Source organism: Fusarium sambucinum, chromosome IV, assembly GCF_050947815.1.
Source record: "Fusarium sambucinum isolate potato_lamoka chromosome IV, whole genome shotgun sequence".
Classification (NCBI taxonomy): Eukaryota; Fungi; Ascomycota; class Sordariomycetes; order Hypocreales; family Nectriaceae; genus Fusarium; species Fusarium sambucinum.
The window spans coordinates 4252017-4271793 of NC_139291.1; the positions used below are offsets into that span (position 1 = coordinate 4252017).

A 19777-nucleotide genomic window follows, 5' to 3' on the forward strand; every position below is an offset into this window, starting at 1 on the left:
ACAACTGAGGATACACGATCTTGAATAGTCCCATTCATCATCCTCAACCTTATCACAATGACTGAATCATACGATGTAGTAGTGGTAGGCGCTGGTACGTCCTCACTAAACCTATCGTTCTTACCAAAAAGCTAATGTTGTCCAGGATGGTTTGGTCTCGCCGCCGCAAAAGCCATCCATCAAATCCTGCCCTCCGCTTCTCTCGCCATTCTCGAATCGGCCGAGTCATGCGGTGGTACATGGTCCAAGAACAGACTGTACCCAGGTCTCAAGTCAAACAACATGAAAGGAACATACGAATACCCCGACTTTCCAATGGACGTCGAGACATATGGCGTTGGACCCAACAATCATATCCCTGGTGCCATACTCCACCGATATCTTACCGACTTTGCCAAACATTTCGACATTTACGACAAGGTACAGTTCCATACTGCTGTTGATCTTGTGGAACGTAATGAAGACGCGGGCTGGCGTTTAACCGTCACTTCACCTGCTGGAAGCCGTTTCATCAACGCTGCAAAACTTGTTCTCGCAACAGGTCTGACTTCGACACCAAACATGCCCTCTTATAAAGATGCAGAATTGTTCGACGCTCCACTCTTCCACGCAAAGGAGTTCTGTAAAGAAGCACCCAACCTGAAAGTCAAGAAAGCAATCGTCGTTGGTGGTGCCAAGTCCGCCTTTGACGTCGCATACGCCCTGGTGCATGATGGCGCAGAAGTCGATCTGATAGTACGCCCAACAGGTAACGGCCCTGTCTGGATCGCACCGCCTTTTGTCACACCTTTGAAGAAGCGTCTGGACCAACTTCTGAACATTCGCTGGATGACATGGTTCAGCCCTTGCCCATGGGGTGAGGCTGATGGTTACCCTGGCGTTAGGGAGTTTCTTCACGGCACTGCCTTAGGAAGACTTATCGTCAATAGATTCTGGAAGGCTCTTAGTGGCGATGTTATTTCTGCCAATGGCTACGATTCACACCCCGAGCTACAGAAGTTGAAGCCTTGGCACTCTGCTTATTGGATCGGCAGTGGATTAAGTATCCTGAACTACGATACACCTCTGTTCGATCTTGTCAAGCAGGGCAAGATTAGGGTACACATTGACGATATCGACCGTCTTGAGCCCAAACGAGCAATCCTTACTTCCGGCAAGGTCATTGAAACAGACGCTATTATCTGCTCAACAGGCTGGAAGAAGGAATCAACTATCAAGTTCGCGGAAGACGAGCTCGGTCTTCCTTACTCGCCGGACAAGAAGCGTGCCCTCAGCAAAGCAGCCGATGCACAAGTTCTGTCGCTGTATCCCGGTCTGAAGTCACAACCCGAACTCAACGTCAAGGCCAAAGAAGCCAACCCTCTTCGATACTATCGCTTCATGGTTCCTTCGCAAATGGTTAAGACTCGCGACCTCGCCTTTTCAGGCATGATATCAACAGTCAGCACCGCGACATGTGCCACCATTCAAGGCCACTGGATCGCTGCCTTCATGGCAGGAAAGATCCGATCCATCCCTTCATCCGACAAGGAGATTACAGATGAGATCATGCTGCACACACAATGGGGAAAGTGGCGCTTTCCTTGTGGCTACGGCGCTGATCTACCGGATATGGTGTTTGAAGGCTTGCCCTACTGTAACATGTTGATGAAGGATCTCGGACTCAACACCCACCGCAAGGGAAGCCGTTACGCGGAACTCACGTCGCCTTATTTGCCGGCTGACTTTAAGGGTCTGGTGGAAGAGTTTATGGAGAAGGAGGAGAGCTGGGGTAAGATTCAGGGAGTAGAAGTACAAGAGGTGGGGATGAAGAAGAAGGTCTAGAATTATGTGACGATGCAAGCGATGGGTGGATGTTTGTGGGCTCAAACGTATCTGTAGTTTCGTTTCGCTATCCCTTGGCTGATCAGCTGTATGTATAATACCAATTTGTAAGGAGCTTTACTTGGGCAGTCTCAACCCTGTGACATGGTGAATCTATAAAGTGATCTGAATATCCGTATCCGCATGGAATTAATTTGACAATAATGCGACAATATGTCTCTTGCCAAGATAAGCCGAATTCCCCAACACCCGTCCCCAATCTTCTATCCACCTTGTCGGAGCCAAGTCTGTTAGAACTCTGCACATATCTACATATAGATGTTTCACGGGAACTTTTATAATAAGTAAACAAACGAACATAGAAATTATATATGGGAATAGAGACCTCAATCGTAGAGAAGAAGGCTCGGCATGCGTCGTGTCCCTCTAGAGACACTCTGTCGTTGAATATATCTGGGGCGAGTTACACGAAGAATTAACTTTGATGGCTACCCCATCAGAGACGACGTGAAACAATTACGAGAAATAATTCAACACTATCAGAGTTGCCTTATCCGAGGACTAACCCCGTCTGTAATGCCATATAATGTTAGATCTATGCCGATATGCGGTTGTAGCCCCCAACGCGGGTCTATGATGACAACAGAGCCTCTATAGATACGACCTGTAATTTATCATAGCGGCATTAAATCGATTGGTCCGATTCGTGATTTTTTCAAGTTGAGGGCGCCGATCATACATGGTCTGTTTTACATCGACACAGCACGTTTCACCCCCAGAATCAGCCCCGGGCCGGATAGTCCTGGTCAAAATGCATTGTAAGAAATTGCGGCCGCTTTGATCCTAAAATCCACATGGAGTTGCGTGTGAGCATAATTGTAAACATTATTGGCTAGTACAGACAATGCCACAGTGAGATATGCTGATGGATCTGCCCATTACCTGCCTGTTCGAGAGAGTGTAGTACAACAAGCAATAAGATAAATGCTACGCTGTGATACTTGGGCCGAGTATCCCGTTGGTTCTTCTACGATTGTGGGAATGCTGACAAAGGAGGTCCAAGCAAGAGCGCAGCACAGAACAGCCACCTTGATTTGGAATCCTGTAAGCAGGAGCCGGCTTCTTCTATCTTATCTACTAAAATAAAACTCAATTGTAATATCGTGCGGCGAGTTAACCCCCGTGAAGCAGGGTTTATGCTTGGCATTCTTCTTTTTAAGCTTAAACTGACAACTCTACCCTGATATCAACAACGCGTCTTCATCCTCACTATATCCCATGCTTGAGTACTATAACACTTCCCAATTGCGGCTTTTCTCCATGTTCATTTGCCTCTATGTTATTTTCTTGCTTAGTTCACTATCTCTCGGGTTGCCCGTAGTGGTCACAATGTTGGGAAATGCCGATCGCCAAGGCCATCTCATACGCCAAGACAGTAGTAAACTGTGATAACTCGAATACAATATCCTGCCAAGGGTTTCAACCAGCATTCGTATCTGTATTTATAGGTTCTGGACAAACCCTTGATACATTTATTGAATCATTGGCGCAGTGCTCGGCGTTTTGGGCTTATTGTTCTTGGCTTCCTCTGTCTCTCCCGTCTTCTTCTTTTTTACTGGGAGATATCGATCATTATTCTGTTTATGTACCTTAATTTAGCCACTATTTGTTGTTTGAATCGTTTCAAGATGCGTGATTCTCTATTTGCCTTGACATCTTGGCAATTTGATGGGGGGGCTTCGCAAAGTCTAATCGATGCAATGAGACGGTATGTCACGAAACATAGGGCTCTAAGAGCAACCTTATTCTCACACAACACAAAAGCACTGCTCAGCAGCCCACTTATTCTTCCTTCAACACAAAGACACACAAAAAGACCAAGCTGGACATCTTGGCAATAACGCTAATCTTGTTTGCGATTCGAGTCCACTAAAACGGTACTCTTGTTCAAAAAAAAGAATGTCTAAGATCCCATAGAAAAGAGGCTTTGCCCAGCATCCTTTTCCACTCTCGTCTTCTCCTCTACTCTATTCTGTTCTCTTCTCTTTGTAGGCTGGACCTCTGTTATTTGTTTTAATTTTACTTGTTGTTCTTTCCTTTCTTCTTTTTTTTTGTTTAGTCCAAATTACCAAATATTCCAGTACCAAAATGCCTGTCCTGAGTCTCAGCGAGCTGAACATTGTGCTCGGCGTGCTTGGTATGTATCCGCTCAAGCTATTTCTTGCCTGCTGCCCGGTTATCATCGCCTAGGTATGCGCCCTTGGCTTACATGTATCCCTCTAGGCACCTTTATTCTTTTCTACGCCATCATCTCCGTCAAAATCAAGCAGGCTTGGTATCTTGGCGAAGCTTGTTAGTACACCCACCCCTCATCCATCTTGACGTTTGTCTAATATCATCCAGTGCCTGCTGTCGCATTTGGAGTTGCTTTAGGCCCTATAGCTGCACAGTTCATAGAAAGTGAGAAATGGGGTTCGGCAGAACCAGGCCAGACAAGTGCCATCACTCTGGTATGTCCTCAGTCATCGAATGAGACCTGACATCAGTCATATACGTACTAACTGGGCATCACACAGGGCGTCACTCGTGTCATGATTGGTGTCCAGCTTGTCATCGCAGGCTATCAACTCCCGGAAAAGTACTGCATCAAGAGGTGGAAGGAGATGGCACTGTGTCTTTTGCCCGTTATGACCGTCATGTGGCTCTGCACGTCAGCCTGTATCATGCTTACCATCCCCAATATCACATTCCTAGCTGCCCTCGTTATTGCCTCGTGCGTTACCTCCATCGATCCGATCCTTTCTCAGGAAATAGCCAAAAGTCCTTTTGCCGATAAATTTGTTCCTCGTCCTCTGAGAGAAATAATCTCGGCGGAGGCTGGTACAAATGAAGGCTTTGGTTTCCTCTTCCTCATGCTCGCTACGTACCTGATTCGACATGCCGATGTGTCCGGCGCTGGTGCTGGTGTCAGTACAGCGGCTGCTAATTCTACTGCTGAGGCAGTCCATGCTGCAACCCATGCCCTGATGGCACGTAGCGATGAGGTTGGTCGTCTTGGTGGAGGTGTTTCCCATGCCCTTGAGACCTGGTTTGTCGAGACTTGGCTATATGTCTTTGCTTTGTCCATTGCCTATGGATTCATTGTTGGATATGGAGCATGCAAAGTAATCAAGCTTGGTCTTAAGCAGTACGTGCCCCTGTGTCACCAAATCTCGTTTATCTGTCTACTAAACTAATCTTTCTCCAGCAAGTACATTGACGACGAGTCATACGTCCTGTTCCCCACCACCTTTGGTCTCTTCATTGTCGGCAGCTGCGGAGCCATTGGTACTGACGATCTTCTCGCATGTTTCGTCGCTGGTTGTGCGCTCAACTGGGACGGCAACTACCTTCGCGAAACCGAGACCCGTCATGATCAAGTCAATGCCTGCATAGCAATCCTCCTCAACTTTAGTGGTTTCATGTACATCGGTGCTATCTTGCCTTGGGAGAGCTTTCATGACCCCACTGGAACTGGTATCACTCTTCCTCGCCTCTTTGGTCTCGGGTTTCTTGTTCTTGTCTTCCGTCGCCTACCAGCCATTCTTACCTATCACAATGCCATGCCTAATGTCTGCAAAAATTGGAAGGAGGCTCTCTTCATGGGGTACTTCGGTCCTATTGGTGCTGGAGCTGTCTTTTATGTTGAGCAAGCACTCCAATTGTTCCCACAAGATGGCGCGGGTGATGAAGAAGAGACCAATCTGGTTCGCGCCATGGCACCTACTGTTTACTGGCTCGTCCTTTTCTCCATCGTCATTCACGGTCTTTCCATTCCTGCCCTCAATCTGATCTATCACTTCACTGGTAAGGAGATGATTAAAGAAGATGCAGTCGAAATCCATCGTGCCTCAGTTTGTGTTGCTACACCCAACAATGCAATTTCTGGTGACAACGATACATTTATCGCATTTAACCGCTTCAGTCGTCAGGTGGGCTCTGAAGCCCCTCAGCTACCAGTTCAAAAGGGGCTGCACTATTGGTCGGATGATGAACAGTCTATCAATGAGGTTGACATGGAGAAAAGGAAGAGTAGATTGACTTGGGTTGACAAGATCTAATGGATAGGAGAGAATAGAGGTGGGCCTTGTAGTCAATACAACAAGAAGCAGGGAATCATTTGCTTGGCTCTCTTTTGGACAAGGTTGTTTGATGTCATGATGCTAGTTGTCCCACAAGTATTGTCCGATCAAATCAACATGCCAAGGCTCTACGGAAGTCTGGAGTGCATTTCCAACCTTGCACACTGCGGATCCCAAGTGACAAAGCAAGATGCTATCCCGGGTGCTCTACCTATTCAGGGTTCCGCAGGTCCAACTCCATGATGCGAAAAAACAGGTAGATTTTTGTACCGTATCAATAGTGCTGAAGGAATAATGGATTACTCACTAGACAGTAAGTGATCTTTGGACGAATGATAAGTAGACTCTTACTGGTTACAGAGGTGGTTCGGCCACATTCTCACCGGTCGAGCGGAGCCGCACCTTAGCTCTTGGTGTCTGCAGGGGATCATGTCACTAGAAATAAAAACCTGAAATTGCGCTGCAAGAATTTTAATCTCAATGTAGTGTACTGTCTAAAGTTTCTAAGAATGGTATAAAATAACTAAAAGACTGGCGTGAATGGTATTAACATCTTTCTAGCCCCCGTCCATCGGAGATTTGTCGAGGTGAGGCAGCTATCCTAGCTGAAGGCTTTTGATTAAGTAGGACTAAACAATGAAATGTTCGTCCTTCAAGTTTCTTGTAGAGCTCGATTCACTCTGTAAATCATCATAATCCGTACGATCACAGTTTGGCTTGGCAGTCTCAATCTGTGTAGTCTGAAACGTCCTGGACACTTTGATGCCGTCTTCTGTCCGCTGTGGCAACTCAATATTATCACCAGCTTCGATGTAAGTCTGATTACCAGCGGGAAAGACAGAAGTGGTTCTCTTATTGGTTGCCGTCTTCGCACCACTCTTTCCACCGGATCGTGAGCCAGAGTAGTCGTAGCCACTAGGGTTACTTGCTTTGACGACCTTGGTGATGAGCTCGGCCATGTTCATCTCAATATGGAGTTTGACAAGGTATGCTAGCGGATGAAATTGCAAGTAGACGATGTCATTGGGAAGGGACATCATCGCGATGAGTAGAACCTATCATGTTTTAGTCAAGAGCACTGATCATCAAAGGGGCAATACTTACATCCATTGTCATCGAGATACCAATCATGGCCAGGTTCACACGGTAAAGACGGGTATATTTCGTCAAGCCATTAGCAACAAGTCGAGACCGGACGAGGTGGATGAAATAAAGGTTTAATCCTGCATCAACGAGGAGAAAGATGCCTTTCTCCACTCTATCCCAGACAGCGTTGACCTTGATGAGTTCTTTACTGATTTGGAGACGAGCGGGAATCCAGATACAGAAAACACTGATATTGATGACGAGAAGGATAAGGAAGGTTGTGATCTTTAGTTTCCACGCGTTTCGACGGTTGACCATCAAAATGGAGATTCGGTTGATGATAATCTGGAGAAGTGTTTGAATCTGAAAAGCCCAAAGGAGTACTACCCCATAACGTTAGCAACCCTTCGCCCATAACTGAATATTGACTACATACCGATGACAAAGAAGACGGGAAAGCCAGGTGGTATGTATTGACGAAGGTAGCACCATGTGATAGCACTCATAAGGACACTACTCGCCCACTCCATCCACAGCAAGGCAAGGTAGACATTTGTCCTTGTTCCTCTTTTCCAAGACCGGATGGTTTGTCGCATAGCCTTGGTTCCACTGAAGATGGACACCCCCAAAGAGAACCCCCATGCGATACTGGCAATGTTCATGTCAGTGTTCCCGGGCTTGTGGAACTCATAGTCGTCTGCCAACAGTAGTCCACCCATCCTGGCTGATGTGTGCAAGGAATGATGGTATTTGTGAAAGAGTGGAAAAGAAGGTGAGGAATGCAGGGACCAGAAGAGTTTGAGAGGGAACAATGCGTTGTATATTAGAGGCAGAGAGGCGCCATGAACAGGGTCCAGGGGCTTCGGGGAACCTTTGCTCCTGCAGTAGGGTGATTTACGCCTAACGCTTATGCATCTGATTTCAGACCGTCGAAGATCTTTCACTAGTCATATCGGCTCCCAGTCGTCCGGAATTCTGAGACGTCAGCTCATCTCTTTTTGGAATACCACTACAATAGAACAAGGTACCCCAGAATACTACATGGTGGCTGAAGCATGATTCGAGCCCGGAGGAATGGAGCAGGCCGCTTTGATGTTGCTTCGTTTTTGCCTGGGAGATACCAGTTCTAGTGCTTATCTTTCATGTTGGTCTACGTGAAGCCTCTCAACGTTTAATGGTGATAATTCTCCTGATTGCCGGCAACAGCTAATAGATCTCCTCTAAAACGAGTCATTGAACATGGTCTGAATACGATGTCATTACCAAAGATCTAGACGAACCCCAGACCCAAATCTGCAACTGCGGTTCCGCACCTCTCTAGCGCTGTATCATGTTGGGATTACGAACCCAACCTGCAGAGAATATCCCCCCACAAAACAGAAAGATTCTTCAGTGGCGGCAGCTAAGCAAAGGGGTGGCTACTCTTGTCAATATAATATGATACTTGGCGTTGTGATGGTCACTTGCAGAAGAACATCTCATTCCCGGACACATGGCAATGGCGTGTTCCCTTGGTGTAAGTGGCTTCCACGTGCATGGTCCAAGCTGAATGAAGCTTGACTTCGGCTCCGCGGTGGATCCCTTTCAGCCCTGAGGGGATGATCTAGTGAAGTTTATTTTCATATTCGAGGATCCCGATAGGCTGTATGAGACACTCGGTAACTTAGACATTGGTGGGAGATTCTCGAAAATCTGTCTACGGTTTCTTACGATCCCGGGGATGAAGCGCAAATGCCCCGTTGATCGACAAGGCCGAGATGATGTTCCAGACCCTGTTTGTGTTGAGAATTATGAGCCCTACATTAGCAATTTGGATCACGTGCTATGGTGGCGGGTGTGCCAGGTCTAGGTTAAATATCATTAACGGCAATCACATGGAGGCTCATCTTGGGGCAGTCAAAGCATAGGGTTATCGTTAACCGTTTCTATGAAAGCGCGTCTCTTCCATTTTCCAGGGCGATACCGAGTCACAAACGCTTCGTTCTTATCTAAGAATAGTCCTGCTAGTCAAAGATAACAACCCACTTCTCGAAAAGTTCAAAAATGTATCAAATATGGGTCTCATCTAATCTTGCTTCTTGCCAACAATGCCCCCTTTCTTCAAACCAAGCCAAACCACAATAGTGACAGTAGTGCAACTAGCAAAGATGGTCCAAAAAGCGGCTCTGTAGCCCTTCATCAAAGCCTCTTCGCGCGTCGTAATCCCGGAGTGTTCCGTAACAGATGCAGCGATAGCAGCAGTGATCGCCAGTCCAACGGAGTTTCCAAACTGCGCTACTTCATTGAAAACACCACCAGCAAGGGACTGCATCTCAGGGGGATAAGCGTCGGAAATGACAAGATTTGATACGGTGAAGAGAACTATTTGGGTTAGTCTTTTCCTTCAAGTTAGTCGGACTTTGCCACTTACCATCTGGGTTGACGGGTGAAAGGAACATGGCCCAAAAGGGTGCAAGCCAGTAATTCTCACCTACGTCAACAGTCGCCATGAGTGGTGCTGCCACCATTGTTACAAGAGCTGATACAACAGCCAGCGTTCTCACTTTCACTTTGGCAATGAGAATACCAGTGATGATATTTGCTGCCACACCCATTATGACGTGGGGGAGAAACCGGAGAGAGCTTTGCAAGGCTGAGAGGCCTTCTACTTTTTGGAAGCTGTAACAGTTAGCATATGAATCAGTACTGTAAGATCATGGACACTTACTAAAGGGTGGTGAAGTACTCGATGCCATTAAGTGAAGCCCAGCAGAGGAAGACAGCGATACAGACAGAAGTAAAAGATCGGTTCCTCCATAAACTGTTGGGGATGAGAGCTGGTCTTCCATGCTTGACTTGATAGTCCATCCAGAATGGGAATGCTGCTAATAAGACAATGGCTGTTGTCAGAAGCGCGATATTGGCAGGATCGTCAAGTCTCTTGTAAGACGAAGAGATCATGGCTAGAACATAGAGAAGCATGCCGAGTGCCACACTCATGGTCGCTGCACCAACCCAATCAATCTCATCTTTCAGCCTTGTCGTCCATTTTCTTTCCGAGGCAGTGTAAACAGAAGGTAAAGACCATATGGAACCTGTCGACAAACAGAAATTGATGATGGCCATCATGTAATAAGCCCATCTCCAACCAATGGTATCGGTGAAGATACCTCCGAGAACGAGACCCATTGCATAACCCAGAGGACTGCCCATACCATTGATGGCAAAAGCCACGTTCCTCCAGGGCCCTTTGGGGAAGGTGTTTGCTATTAAGCTAACCGCTGTGGGAAGACACATTGAAATGGAAGCCCCGAGCAATGTCCTGAAGAGAATAATCTGGATGCCTGTCTGAGCGAGTCCAACAGCCAATGTGAAGACGACAAAGAGGAAGCTTCCAGTAACCCACATCAATTTGGCACCGACAACATCTGCAATTGCGCCAAAGATGAGTAGAAGACAACCAGCTGCTAGCGCGTACACTGCTGCGGGCCAAAGGATAAGGTTTTCAGATAGACCGACATCTTGGGCAATTTTGGGGAGAGCAGCGATGAGAATACCTGAGCCCATGGTATTGAGAAAGCTGATACCAGCAAGAGTTATGATAACGATGACTCCTCTGGTCTTGGATATACCCAGGTCGCTCGTTTGGCCTTGACCGGAGACATTGTTATTGCTGTTTTCTGCAACAGGGATATCGGGTTCACTGTTAACTTTGGGAGATGTTTGATTGAGGTTAGCTGCTCTCAGCTTAGTCTCCTTCACTGGTTCCAGGGGAATAATTCCGCCATGGATTGACGCGGTACTTGCGATGTCGAAACTGCGATCCATCTTATTTAATTAACGACGATTAGCGTGAGGTTAAGCAAGAGATGGGTGACAATTTATATCCCAGACTTGTTGCCTCATGTCAGATTCGACGTCATCGTCTTCAGAAGGGCGCACTATCGACACTGTTGACATTACGTTTAATTGGTTGTATCCCTGCAAAGACACGTCGCCAAGTACTTTAGTATGCAAGCATCTGGTTGCAGAAATGGCTGAGATCTGATAAGAAAAGAACAGTCTTATTTCAGATTAATAGTATCTTATCTAATCGAAGAAACAAATTTCCAGGAGCTCTTAACCCCCATTACTATAAACTAGGTCTCCAAGTTCTCAAAGTGCAGTTACAGATCCTTGCGCTCATGATGCACTGGCTCCGAGGTCTCGATAACAGCCTGCTTCTCACTATCGTGGTAGTTGACCTGTGCGACATTCGCATCATCGCCATCAAAAATTCTTGCGATCTCCTCCAGAGTAGGGCCCTTGGTTTCAACGTAGAAGAAGAAGACAAAGACAAGCTCGACAGCGATCCAAACCTATTTGTCTGTTAGTCTTTGAAATATTGGAATGGAGTAATGAAGTGGTCCTTACAGTATAGAAGCACCAGAAGTTCCAGTTGTTGGGAAGGTTCTCGAGAGCGATGGGGTTGGTCTGGTTGCCGATGGTGAGAGCAACCTGGATGAAGAAGTTCATGATCATGAGACCTCGGGCACGGAGTCTGAAGGGGCAGATTTCCAGAGCATAGGCTACAATCAGACCAGACCAAGCGATGGAGTAACAGACGTCGAAGAGCCAGATAAGAGCAATCTGGGGGTATCCGAGACGCTTAATCTCTGTCTCGCCAGTGGCTTCAAAGCGGGCGGCAACGATTGTCCAGGCCAAGAAAAACAACAGCATACCTAGAGACTCAATGTTAGTTACGCGTCTCCTTGAGAACGGTTATGGAACGAGAGTCTACTTACCGACAGTGGCAGTAAGGAAGAGTGGGCGACGACCGAAGCGATCAATTCCCAATGAGCATCCAATAGCAACGAAAAGCTTGAGCATGTTCTCTCCAGCGTTCAATCCAGTCTTTTGAGCCTGATCCTTAATTCCAGCACCCTCGTAAATAATGTTGGAGTAATTGCTGATCAAGGCATTACCAGAGTACTGCGAGATGATACCCAAAGAGACCAAGAGCATAAGACGGTAGCGGTTGCCCTTAGTTCGGATGAAGTCAAGGTAGCTACCGGTCTTCTGGGCTTGGTATTCAAGGGCAAGGGTATCCTTGATCTCAGTGTATTCGAACTGCACGGTCGCATTGTTGGAATCGCCGTTGGCGTGGTATTTCGCAAGGATGGTGAGGGCTTCCTCATGGCGCTCGTTAGCCATGAGCCAACGAGGTGATTCGGGAATCCACCAGATAAAGCTGATCTGGATGAGGGATGGGACGGCCTGGATCAGGGTGATGGTTCGCCATGACCAATCGCTGTTGATATTGATCGTACCGAGACCGATGAAAGCGCAGACTAAAAGATTGAATATCAGAAACTTGTCATAGCCAAATTCTCGTATGTTTACTTACGCGTGGCTCCCAAGTTCCAGAGACAGTTGTAAATGGCGGAGACAATGGCACGGTGCTGGGGATGGCAGATCTCGGTGAGGAGGACAGGGCAGGACAACTGAGCCAGGGAGTTTCCGAAACCGACAAGGAATCGACCGCCAAGGTACACTATCAAGGGTTGATTAGTCAATGTCTGAAACAGTCAATTGGAAACTTACTGCCGTAGCCATTGGTAAATGCCGACAAGAAAGCGCCAAGGATCATAATAAGACATCCCACGACAATGGGAAGCTTTCGGCCAAAGTGATCGGCCATGTAAGGACTATGCCAAGCAACCATTATTAGATTTCGCCAAGTATGCAGGTCGCCAAGACAGGAGAAACTTACGCGAAGGGGAAACTGGCGATACTGCCAATTTGGTAGATAGAATTGAGGATACCGAGCTTGGAGCCCTTGGGTTGACCAAAGTAATCCTGCCAGTCGTCCATGGCCTGGGAAGTGTTCAACATGGAGCTGGACACTCTCAATTAGCTTCAGCCATTCGTTATTCGAAACCATGATAGCTTACCCATCGTATCCGGTCGTAGCTGAACAGACACAAAGAATTCCGGCGTAAAAATACAGCACGCGCATTCCAGGGTCAGCCCACCATTTGACCTTGGCGAGCTGAGGCGCCTCAGCCTGAGCGACGGCGAGGTCTTGTTTAGTAACAGATGAACCGACAGCGAAAGGCATCGTGGAGTACCTTGTCGATTTCGACTATACAGTGACAGGGAGTTGCTGCGATTGAGTCCAATTCGGATAAGTCGCAATGCAATGCAGAAAGTCCAAGACCGCCAAGATGGAGTGCCAAGCAGAAGATTTAAATATGATCTACTAAGGGTCTATATTAACCTATTAACCGAGGCTCCCTGTATTTACCCCCCGACAGATAAAGGTATATAGCCTAAAAGTCCTAGCCTGTTACTTTCCACGACTCCGGGTGGTTTCCCTATTTCCCCATGGGGGCGGGGGTATCTCCACTCTCGCTGCTCATTCCCAGTAGAGGTAAAGTGAGAATTGTAAGATTTGACGGCCCGGACAGCCGAAACCATCTTCCTCGTGGTACAATTAGCCGAAGAGAAGACACGTTCAAATGAGTCGACAGTCGAATGCTGGGTGGGTAAGCAGCTAATGCAGATTCGCCCAGACACATGGATTTCTTCCAAAAACGGTTCATTGTTCGAGCAATTGTATAAAGAACCCTCAGAGACATAACGAGGATTTCCGAATAAGGGTACCAAGAGCACTAACCAAGCCTAGTTTAGTCCCAACAGAAGGTTCTTAGTGATACCTGTAAAATAACAGCCTCATTTAAGCTCGGCTTTACCCAGACCTAACGAAATACCCTTCTTATTACCTCTTCAATTTGCCTAAGAAGCCATTCCCGTCCAACTCACCTAACCCAGTGGCACAAACGGCACGCCACCCGAAAGAGCTTACGGTAACAATAGCCACGAGGCCACGGAGCTGAGGTTGATCGTTGCGACGAGCCAAGACATTGCTAAACTCTCGGCAAGTATCTGCCGAATGGACCATCCATTTACCATAGAAACCCATCAAGTCCAAAAGGCCCGATGGTTCTGTCAAACTGCAAGCTGCAAGCCACCCACAAGATACTGTGTTCAAGCTAAATCTGACTCTACTCAGATCATCTGTTCTCTGTTTAGCAAATGGCAAATGGCGGAGAGTCGGCCAGAAACTACCGGGGCTGGAGCCGCAGCCTGTATGTCTAGCTCATGCTGGAATTTCATGGGGCGATTTTTCACGAGTTTCCACAGTCTGTCGGAACCAATGATAATGTCTTTTGTTCATCAGATCAGACCACTTCTATTAATACTGCTGTTGGCGGAAAGGAACACATGAGCGATGTTACGATGAAACCAGACTGGATGGCACGGTACCATTCCAATGCGATAGAACATACAGTCAGCCCGACGCTTACACGAAATACGGTACAATATGCATGTGGCTATCGCATAATGTCACCATTACTAGCCACAATGCCATTGATCTTGCCAGGAGGCTGGGAGACGATGCTCCAGGGTAACTAAGAAAGCCACTCGAGTTTCTCTTGGTACTCTTCCAAATCTTGAACAGGAATTGCAGGAATTGGAGAAAACGCTCCAATTTATTAAAGGGATGCATTCTAGTGATGTGTTTTCATTATTCTAGTTCTTTTAAAGCAATACAATGCACCACCAGATGATAATTGAAGGCCTGGAACACAATATACTACATGTGATCTGACACTCCACATTGGAGTAAGTTCCCCGCCGTGTCACCCACGGGTTGTTATATTAACCACAAGGTAAGCTGTCAAAGTCTTAGCGTGGGTTAAATTGTCGGCTATTACTACTTTTGTACTTTCCCATGGTCCCATCAGCATGGTACACGTGCCTAATAGGTATTTTTATCCTCATTCTTCCGTTGCCTCGAACTCTTACTCACCCCCTCCATTCTTCTTTTTTCCAACTTCACACAGATCTTATTCTAGTCGCTGGATAAGTCTACCCTCTTTGAGACGCATTAAACTTCTAGTAATTATACATCAGCCTGTCTTCAGACACCCCAAGACTACTCCATTACCACCAACCTATGAGACAGCAAGCAATACAGGATAAAGTAAACCTGATTTTATTGGAAATACTGTATACAGCTTGCATCAAACACAGCCTGTTTCATTAGACTCGCTCCATCCCCATCCGTTGGCAATGCCTTTGACAAGAACCGGTCGACAGTTCAGCGCCATGATAACACGTCCTCCCGGGTACACTTGACAAGCCATCAACACTTTAGGCAGTGGCATCTTCAATTCATTTCTCTTGATCGATGTTGTATTTGATATCAGCTTCGAACGATGGCCATAGATATGGTGTTCTATAAGAACTCAGTGCCCAGCCTAGGAATTCTTTGCGCCCCTGCCAGTTATGCAAGCACACAACCGTCGAAATTGCTGAGATCGAATGCTCAGCTGGTAACTAAGCAACAACAGACCATAAGAAGAGGTTGGTTCATTCCTTTTGTTTTTTGTCGTTGTATTGTTCTATTCCAGATGCCCTCTACGTCCGACCAAAAGAGGCATCGAATGATTGCAGAAGACTCAAACCTGACCAGTAAGGGCAATCGGCCCCCTCCGGGCTAACAATCAGACGGATATGGCACGTGGAGTTGACATTAGCTCGCTGATTTGCTCTTTGACTCTTGTCAATTGACAGCTTCTGCCTCGCAATCATGTAGCAAACTTCTGCAATGGCTTTTTCCGTGAGACAATCCGACTTCTATGACATGCTCTATTCCTTCACCGACATTCAGTCATGACGTTGATGATAGCGTGGCTTGCACAAACAATGAAACGAGTTGAATCCGATATCTGAGAAACCGGAGCATGGTCTCCGCCGATCTGACCTCTCAACATATTGCGATCTAAGCCTAACCAGTTATAGGCCTATGTCTGCTAATGGTATGCGGAGATGGCACTAGATCTGCGACGATCGATGGTACCTGAGCGTTAATTTTCAGGGCCGTTTAAGGCTTGGAAATTAACAAAAGCAAAAGTCAATGACCACTGTAACCGCATCATATCCATCGACAATAGGAACCAACACCACAATCGATTCGATTCATGACGTCGATATGTCGATATGTTGATCTTCGAGTGAGACAAGAGCAGATCTGTTGATTGCTCGTTGCAGTCTTTGTTCTCACGCGTACCGCGACTTGAATCGTGACGTCAATGAACTCATGCAATCAGCGATTACGTATGAGAGTTGATGAGTAGAATTGTGTACAAAAGGCCGTCTTTTTCGCTGATAATTGTGAATCTAACTCATCATCTCACTCACATTCTCATCAATCTACTACTACAATAACTATCAACTTCAACTCACTTTCCACAACTTCCAAACATCATCATGTCTGACTACAAGCCCACTGGTACGATACCCGCGTCATTCCCCCATCAATCACTCTTTACTAACACCTATAACAGAGCACGACGGTCTCCGCAAGGATGGCCAGCCCGACGGCCGCGTCGGTACTGGCGAGTTCGCTCACGGCAAGGTTGACCCCCATGAGGCTGGTACTCAGGGAGGAAAGACCTCTGACAGCGGCAGCAGCGGAGGACTCGAGAGCACCAGCGACGACAGCGGCGACTACAAGCCCACTGAGCACGATGGTCTTCGCAAGGATGGAAAGCCCGATGGACGTGTCAAGGGCAACTAGATACACATGTCTTGACGAAGCGTTTAACGAAGCGTTGTATGCCTAGCAATGAATGAGAAATTTTAACAACCGAACTCGATCTATAAATGTGAAATCTGCACTCTTAAATGTATCCCAATGGTATCACTTTCTAATCTTTATCATTCATGTAACGTTCTTGGAGTTGACAGTTGTACCCACAGACACAGACGCAGTATGATCTCCACATGGCTTATCCAATATCACTCAAGCCTCGGTGAATGTGTATGACAGAATCCAGAAACAATCCCAAAGGGGGCCTAAATTCAACCTACGAATACAATCCTCATACGCCGCATCAAAAATCCAGGTACCCTGTCTTCCCGCAGGAGGACATATATGAAGGCTTACATTCCTCTAGGTGTACACACGGGCTGAACCCGATAGATCCTTAAGTTACTCTCAGCAACTTAGGCTTCACTTCAATCAAATTCAATTAGTCTCACTCATCGTCTTAAGCTGAGAAATCTACAGTATCCACATAGCCTATACCTTGGGCACCGATACAACCAAGCCCTATCATAAAATACAAGCCCCCAGAATTAATTTAGTCTTGCGTGTAAGTGCACGTTGTAGAAACATACGTCCACTCGTCTGTCTTGGCAGTGATATCAAAAATCCCAGGTTCCGCCCAATTGTTATTTTGGTATGAGCATATCAGCGAAGCATAAGCGCAGTACAGGTTTGCGTTAACCCAAGCAGACATGGTATACGTAACACCAGCAGTGATGGAACCCTGGAGCGGCTGCCTAATATAGTCGTGTACGACTCCCTGTCCTCTGTTGATGCGAGCAGAATTAGGCCCATCATGTTTGACGTTAGTGTCGATGGATACAGTATCCTCGCCGTTGTAGAGTTCCCAGGGCGCAAGAGATGAAGAGTCATCGTCGAACCCAGTATTTCTGATGAAGGGTATGGTTGACGGTGCTGCCGACGTAGTCGTCGCGGCGGTAACGGTAGCAGCTTCAGTCGTGGCGATCTCGGACGTTATGCCTACGGTAATCGACAGGGCGGTGGTGGATGTTTCCTCGGGGTGCAGAGATGTCTCTATGCTTATAGACTCCGTGATGATGACGCTTGACTCTTCATTTGAGAGGTAAGTGGAGGAGCTTGCGACGGTAGTTGTTTCGGCGGAGCTGAATCCAGTCGTGGAGCCGATTGTAGTCGAGATATCACTCGTGATGAAGCCTTCGGTGATCCTGGAGTCGGGCTTACATGGGCCAGCTTAGGAGATAGCCGCCAAATAAGCTGTTATAAAAGCGGCAACGTATGTCTGTGGAACCATCCTGAGCGAGTACAGTAAATGAGTGATGTTGAGTACGTGATAAACAGAATAGGCCAAGATGGTATATAAGTAGAAATTGGCAAAAAACGAAAAATAAAAGGCTCAGTCGCTCCAAAGAGGGGTCTATTGAGTCTCGTTGTTTTTTCTTCGATCTAAATGCACGCCAACCTCAGTTGTGGAATCAATAGTGCATACTCTATTAGGCGTAGCGTGATTGTCGACCCAACTAAGACCTAAGACTTCAATCTGGATGCATTCTGGCCTCAGTTGTAAAATTGACGGTATATACTATATCCGGCTTAGTGAAATTACACGCTCAACTTTAATATTTCAGCGTGCGGCACGAGCCAAGTCATTCTCTACCTCTTCCATGATATCCCACGCGTAGAAAAAGTCTCTGATCGGCTTCGTGTAGTTCATAGCCTCTGGAGGGAAAATCCCCTCTCCCCAAATATCCTCAGCTTGCTTCCGCAGTACACTAGATATCCCAGGTTGAGCATCCGACAGAAGCTGTGTGACATGGATCCGGCGCTTCAAAATGCCATTGTATAAGCCTAGACGCTCCGGAACTTGTTCTGGGTTCTCCACGTCTTTGAAGAGAACTCCTAGTGCAGCTGCTTCCTCGATCGCAAGAACTGCACCTTGAGCTGTGCTTTTTGTTAGTAGTTTGATGCTCTAAGAAACATTCGACGTACCGTGCGTTGGTTGGATGGGATGTGCAGCATCGCCAATTATAACAGCCCTCTCCCGAGTATACGTCTCAAGAGGCTCCCTCCGAAATAACTTGTGAACAGAAACACTTGCTGACAAACCAAACAACTTGGCTACCAACGGGTTGTACGCCCCTACCATGGATATGATATCTTGCACGTCGGTACCAGTGTTCCAGTCGAGCGCATGGTCGTTCTCCGCCTTTGTCTTGTGCCGGAACGCAACGTTGAGCATTTTCATATCTCGGCAGGGATAGGTAACAAGAAACGTTCCGGTTGATAAATCGAAGGGGACCCAGAATCCTGGATCTTGGTCTTTAAAAATGGCTTCGAGGTCAGGGTATTTATTTACCTCGGAGAAGGGAATCAGACAGCGGTAGAAAGAGGAGCCGATGTCTTCAAGAAGTACGTCTTTTTGCGTAATCTCGTTGATGAGCTTAGTCTTGGAACAAATTTAGCTGGCTAGACCTGGAATGTCCTAGGTATACTAGACTTACTCGAACTCCGTCGGCCACTACAACAAGATCTTTCTCGAAAGTCTCCCCGTTGTCCAAAACAATCGTCCCGCTGTCACAATCAAGGCTGGTGACAGAGTGACCATTGCGGACTACCACCGGCGAGCCGGGATATACCTCATCAGCCGACATAGCCATTTCCTTCAGAGCAGTATGAAGGTCCACACGATGAAAGAACATGAAGGGCGCGCCATAATCATTTTCAACCTGACTGAAGTTTTCGACGATCGCATCTTCAAGTGTGTTAGGGTCTACCATACGCATTTGCTTACTCTTTACACCCTGAGCTATTTTGGGATCAAAGTCGAAACGACGAAGGACGCGCATTCCATTTGGAGTGATGGTGATAGCAGCACCTATCTCATCCTTGAAGTTGGATCTCTCGAATATCTACACGATATCAGATGAGCTCAATTGTTACATGTCTCTTATACTGACCTCAACTTGGGCTCCCGTTCGTCGAAGTGCAATAGCGGCACTGAGCCCACCGATGCCTGCACCAATGATTCCAACCTTTAAAGTCATTGCCAAGTTAATCGTGGGTCGAGCGTTGCTGACGGATTTTAGCAGTGGCACAGTGTCTTATTAACAAGTTGCTACGCCTTACGGAT

The 19777-nt window shown here is 46.9% G+C and overlaps 8 protein-coding genes across 8 annotated transcripts; 3 read left to right on the top strand and 5 right to left on the bottom strand.

Annotated features, from left to right (window-relative positions):
* Positions 1-57: 57 nt before the first annotated feature.
* Positions 58-1824, top strand: FSST1_001419 (flavin-containing monooxygenase; the record flags this gene model as incomplete). Its single annotated transcript, XM_083227315.1, has 2 exons — positions 58-94; positions 146-1824. The coding sequence occupies 2 exons, from the start codon at positions 58-60 to the stop codon at positions 1822-1824; spliced, it is 1716 nt and encodes a 571-aa protein (XP_083091601.1).
* Positions 1825-3972: 2148 nt separating this feature from the next.
* Positions 3973-5924, top strand: FSST1_001420 (Cation/H+ exchanger; the record flags this gene model as incomplete). The annotated part of the gene is made up of 5 exons (XM_083227316.1): positions 3973-4021; positions 4108-4176; positions 4228-4334; positions 4401-5011; positions 5072-5924. 5 exons carry the CDS (start codon positions 3973-3975, stop codon positions 5922-5924), a joined length of 1689 nt encoding a protein of 562 aa, XP_083091602.1.
* A 650-nt stretch (positions 5925-6574) lies between these two features.
* FSST1_001421 (uncharacterized protein) lies at positions 6575-7750 on the bottom strand (the record flags this gene model as incomplete). Its single annotated transcript, XM_083227317.1, has 3 exons — positions 6575-7000; positions 7050-7414; positions 7468-7750. The coding sequence occupies 3 exons, from the start codon at positions 7748-7750 to the stop codon at positions 6575-6577; spliced, it is 1074 nt and encodes a 357-aa protein (XP_083091603.1).
* Positions 7751-9096: 1346 nt separating this feature from the next.
* Positions 9097-10838, bottom strand: FSST1_001422 (major facilitator superfamily domain-containing protein; the record flags this gene model as incomplete). The annotated part of the gene is made up of 3 exons (XM_083227318.1): positions 9097-9392; positions 9442-9689; positions 9739-10838. The coding sequence occupies 3 exons, from the start codon at positions 10836-10838 to the stop codon at positions 9097-9099; spliced, it is 1644 nt and encodes a 547-aa protein (XP_083091604.1).
* Positions 10839-11176: 338 nt separating this feature from the next.
* Positions 11177-13110, bottom strand: FSST1_001423 (putative sugar transporter; the record flags this gene model as incomplete). Its single annotated transcript, XM_083227319.1, has 7 exons — positions 11177-11368; positions 11424-11731; positions 11795-12340; positions 12397-12543; positions 12594-12697; positions 12763-12888; positions 12944-13110. The coding sequence occupies 7 exons, from the start codon at positions 13108-13110 to the stop codon at positions 11177-11179; spliced, it is 1590 nt and encodes a 529-aa protein (XP_083091605.1).
* Positions 13111-16328: 3218 nt separating this feature from the next.
* FSST1_001424 (uncharacterized protein) lies at positions 16329-16638 on the top strand (the record flags this gene model as incomplete). The annotated part of the gene is made up of 2 exons (XM_083227321.1): positions 16329-16350; positions 16406-16638. The coding sequence occupies 2 exons, from the start codon at positions 16329-16331 to the stop codon at positions 16636-16638; spliced, it is 255 nt and encodes an 84-aa protein (XP_083091606.1).
* Positions 16639-17203: 565 nt separating this feature from the next.
* Positions 17204-17941, bottom strand: FSST1_001425 (uncharacterized protein; the record flags this gene model as incomplete). Its single annotated transcript, XM_083227322.1, has 2 exons — positions 17204-17866; positions 17924-17941. 2 exons carry the CDS (start codon positions 17939-17941, stop codon positions 17204-17206), a joined length of 681 nt encoding a protein of 226 aa, XP_083091607.1.
* Positions 17942-18271: 330 nt separating this feature from the next.
* Positions 18272-19691, bottom strand: FSST1_001426 (FAD-dependent oxidoreductase; the record flags this gene model as incomplete). Its single annotated transcript, XM_083227323.1, has 4 exons — positions 18272-18588; positions 18637-19093; positions 19149-19556; positions 19605-19691. 4 exons carry the CDS (start codon positions 19689-19691, stop codon positions 18272-18274), a joined length of 1269 nt encoding a protein of 422 aa, XP_083091608.1.
* Between the last annotated feature and the right edge of the window lie 86 nt (positions 19692-19777).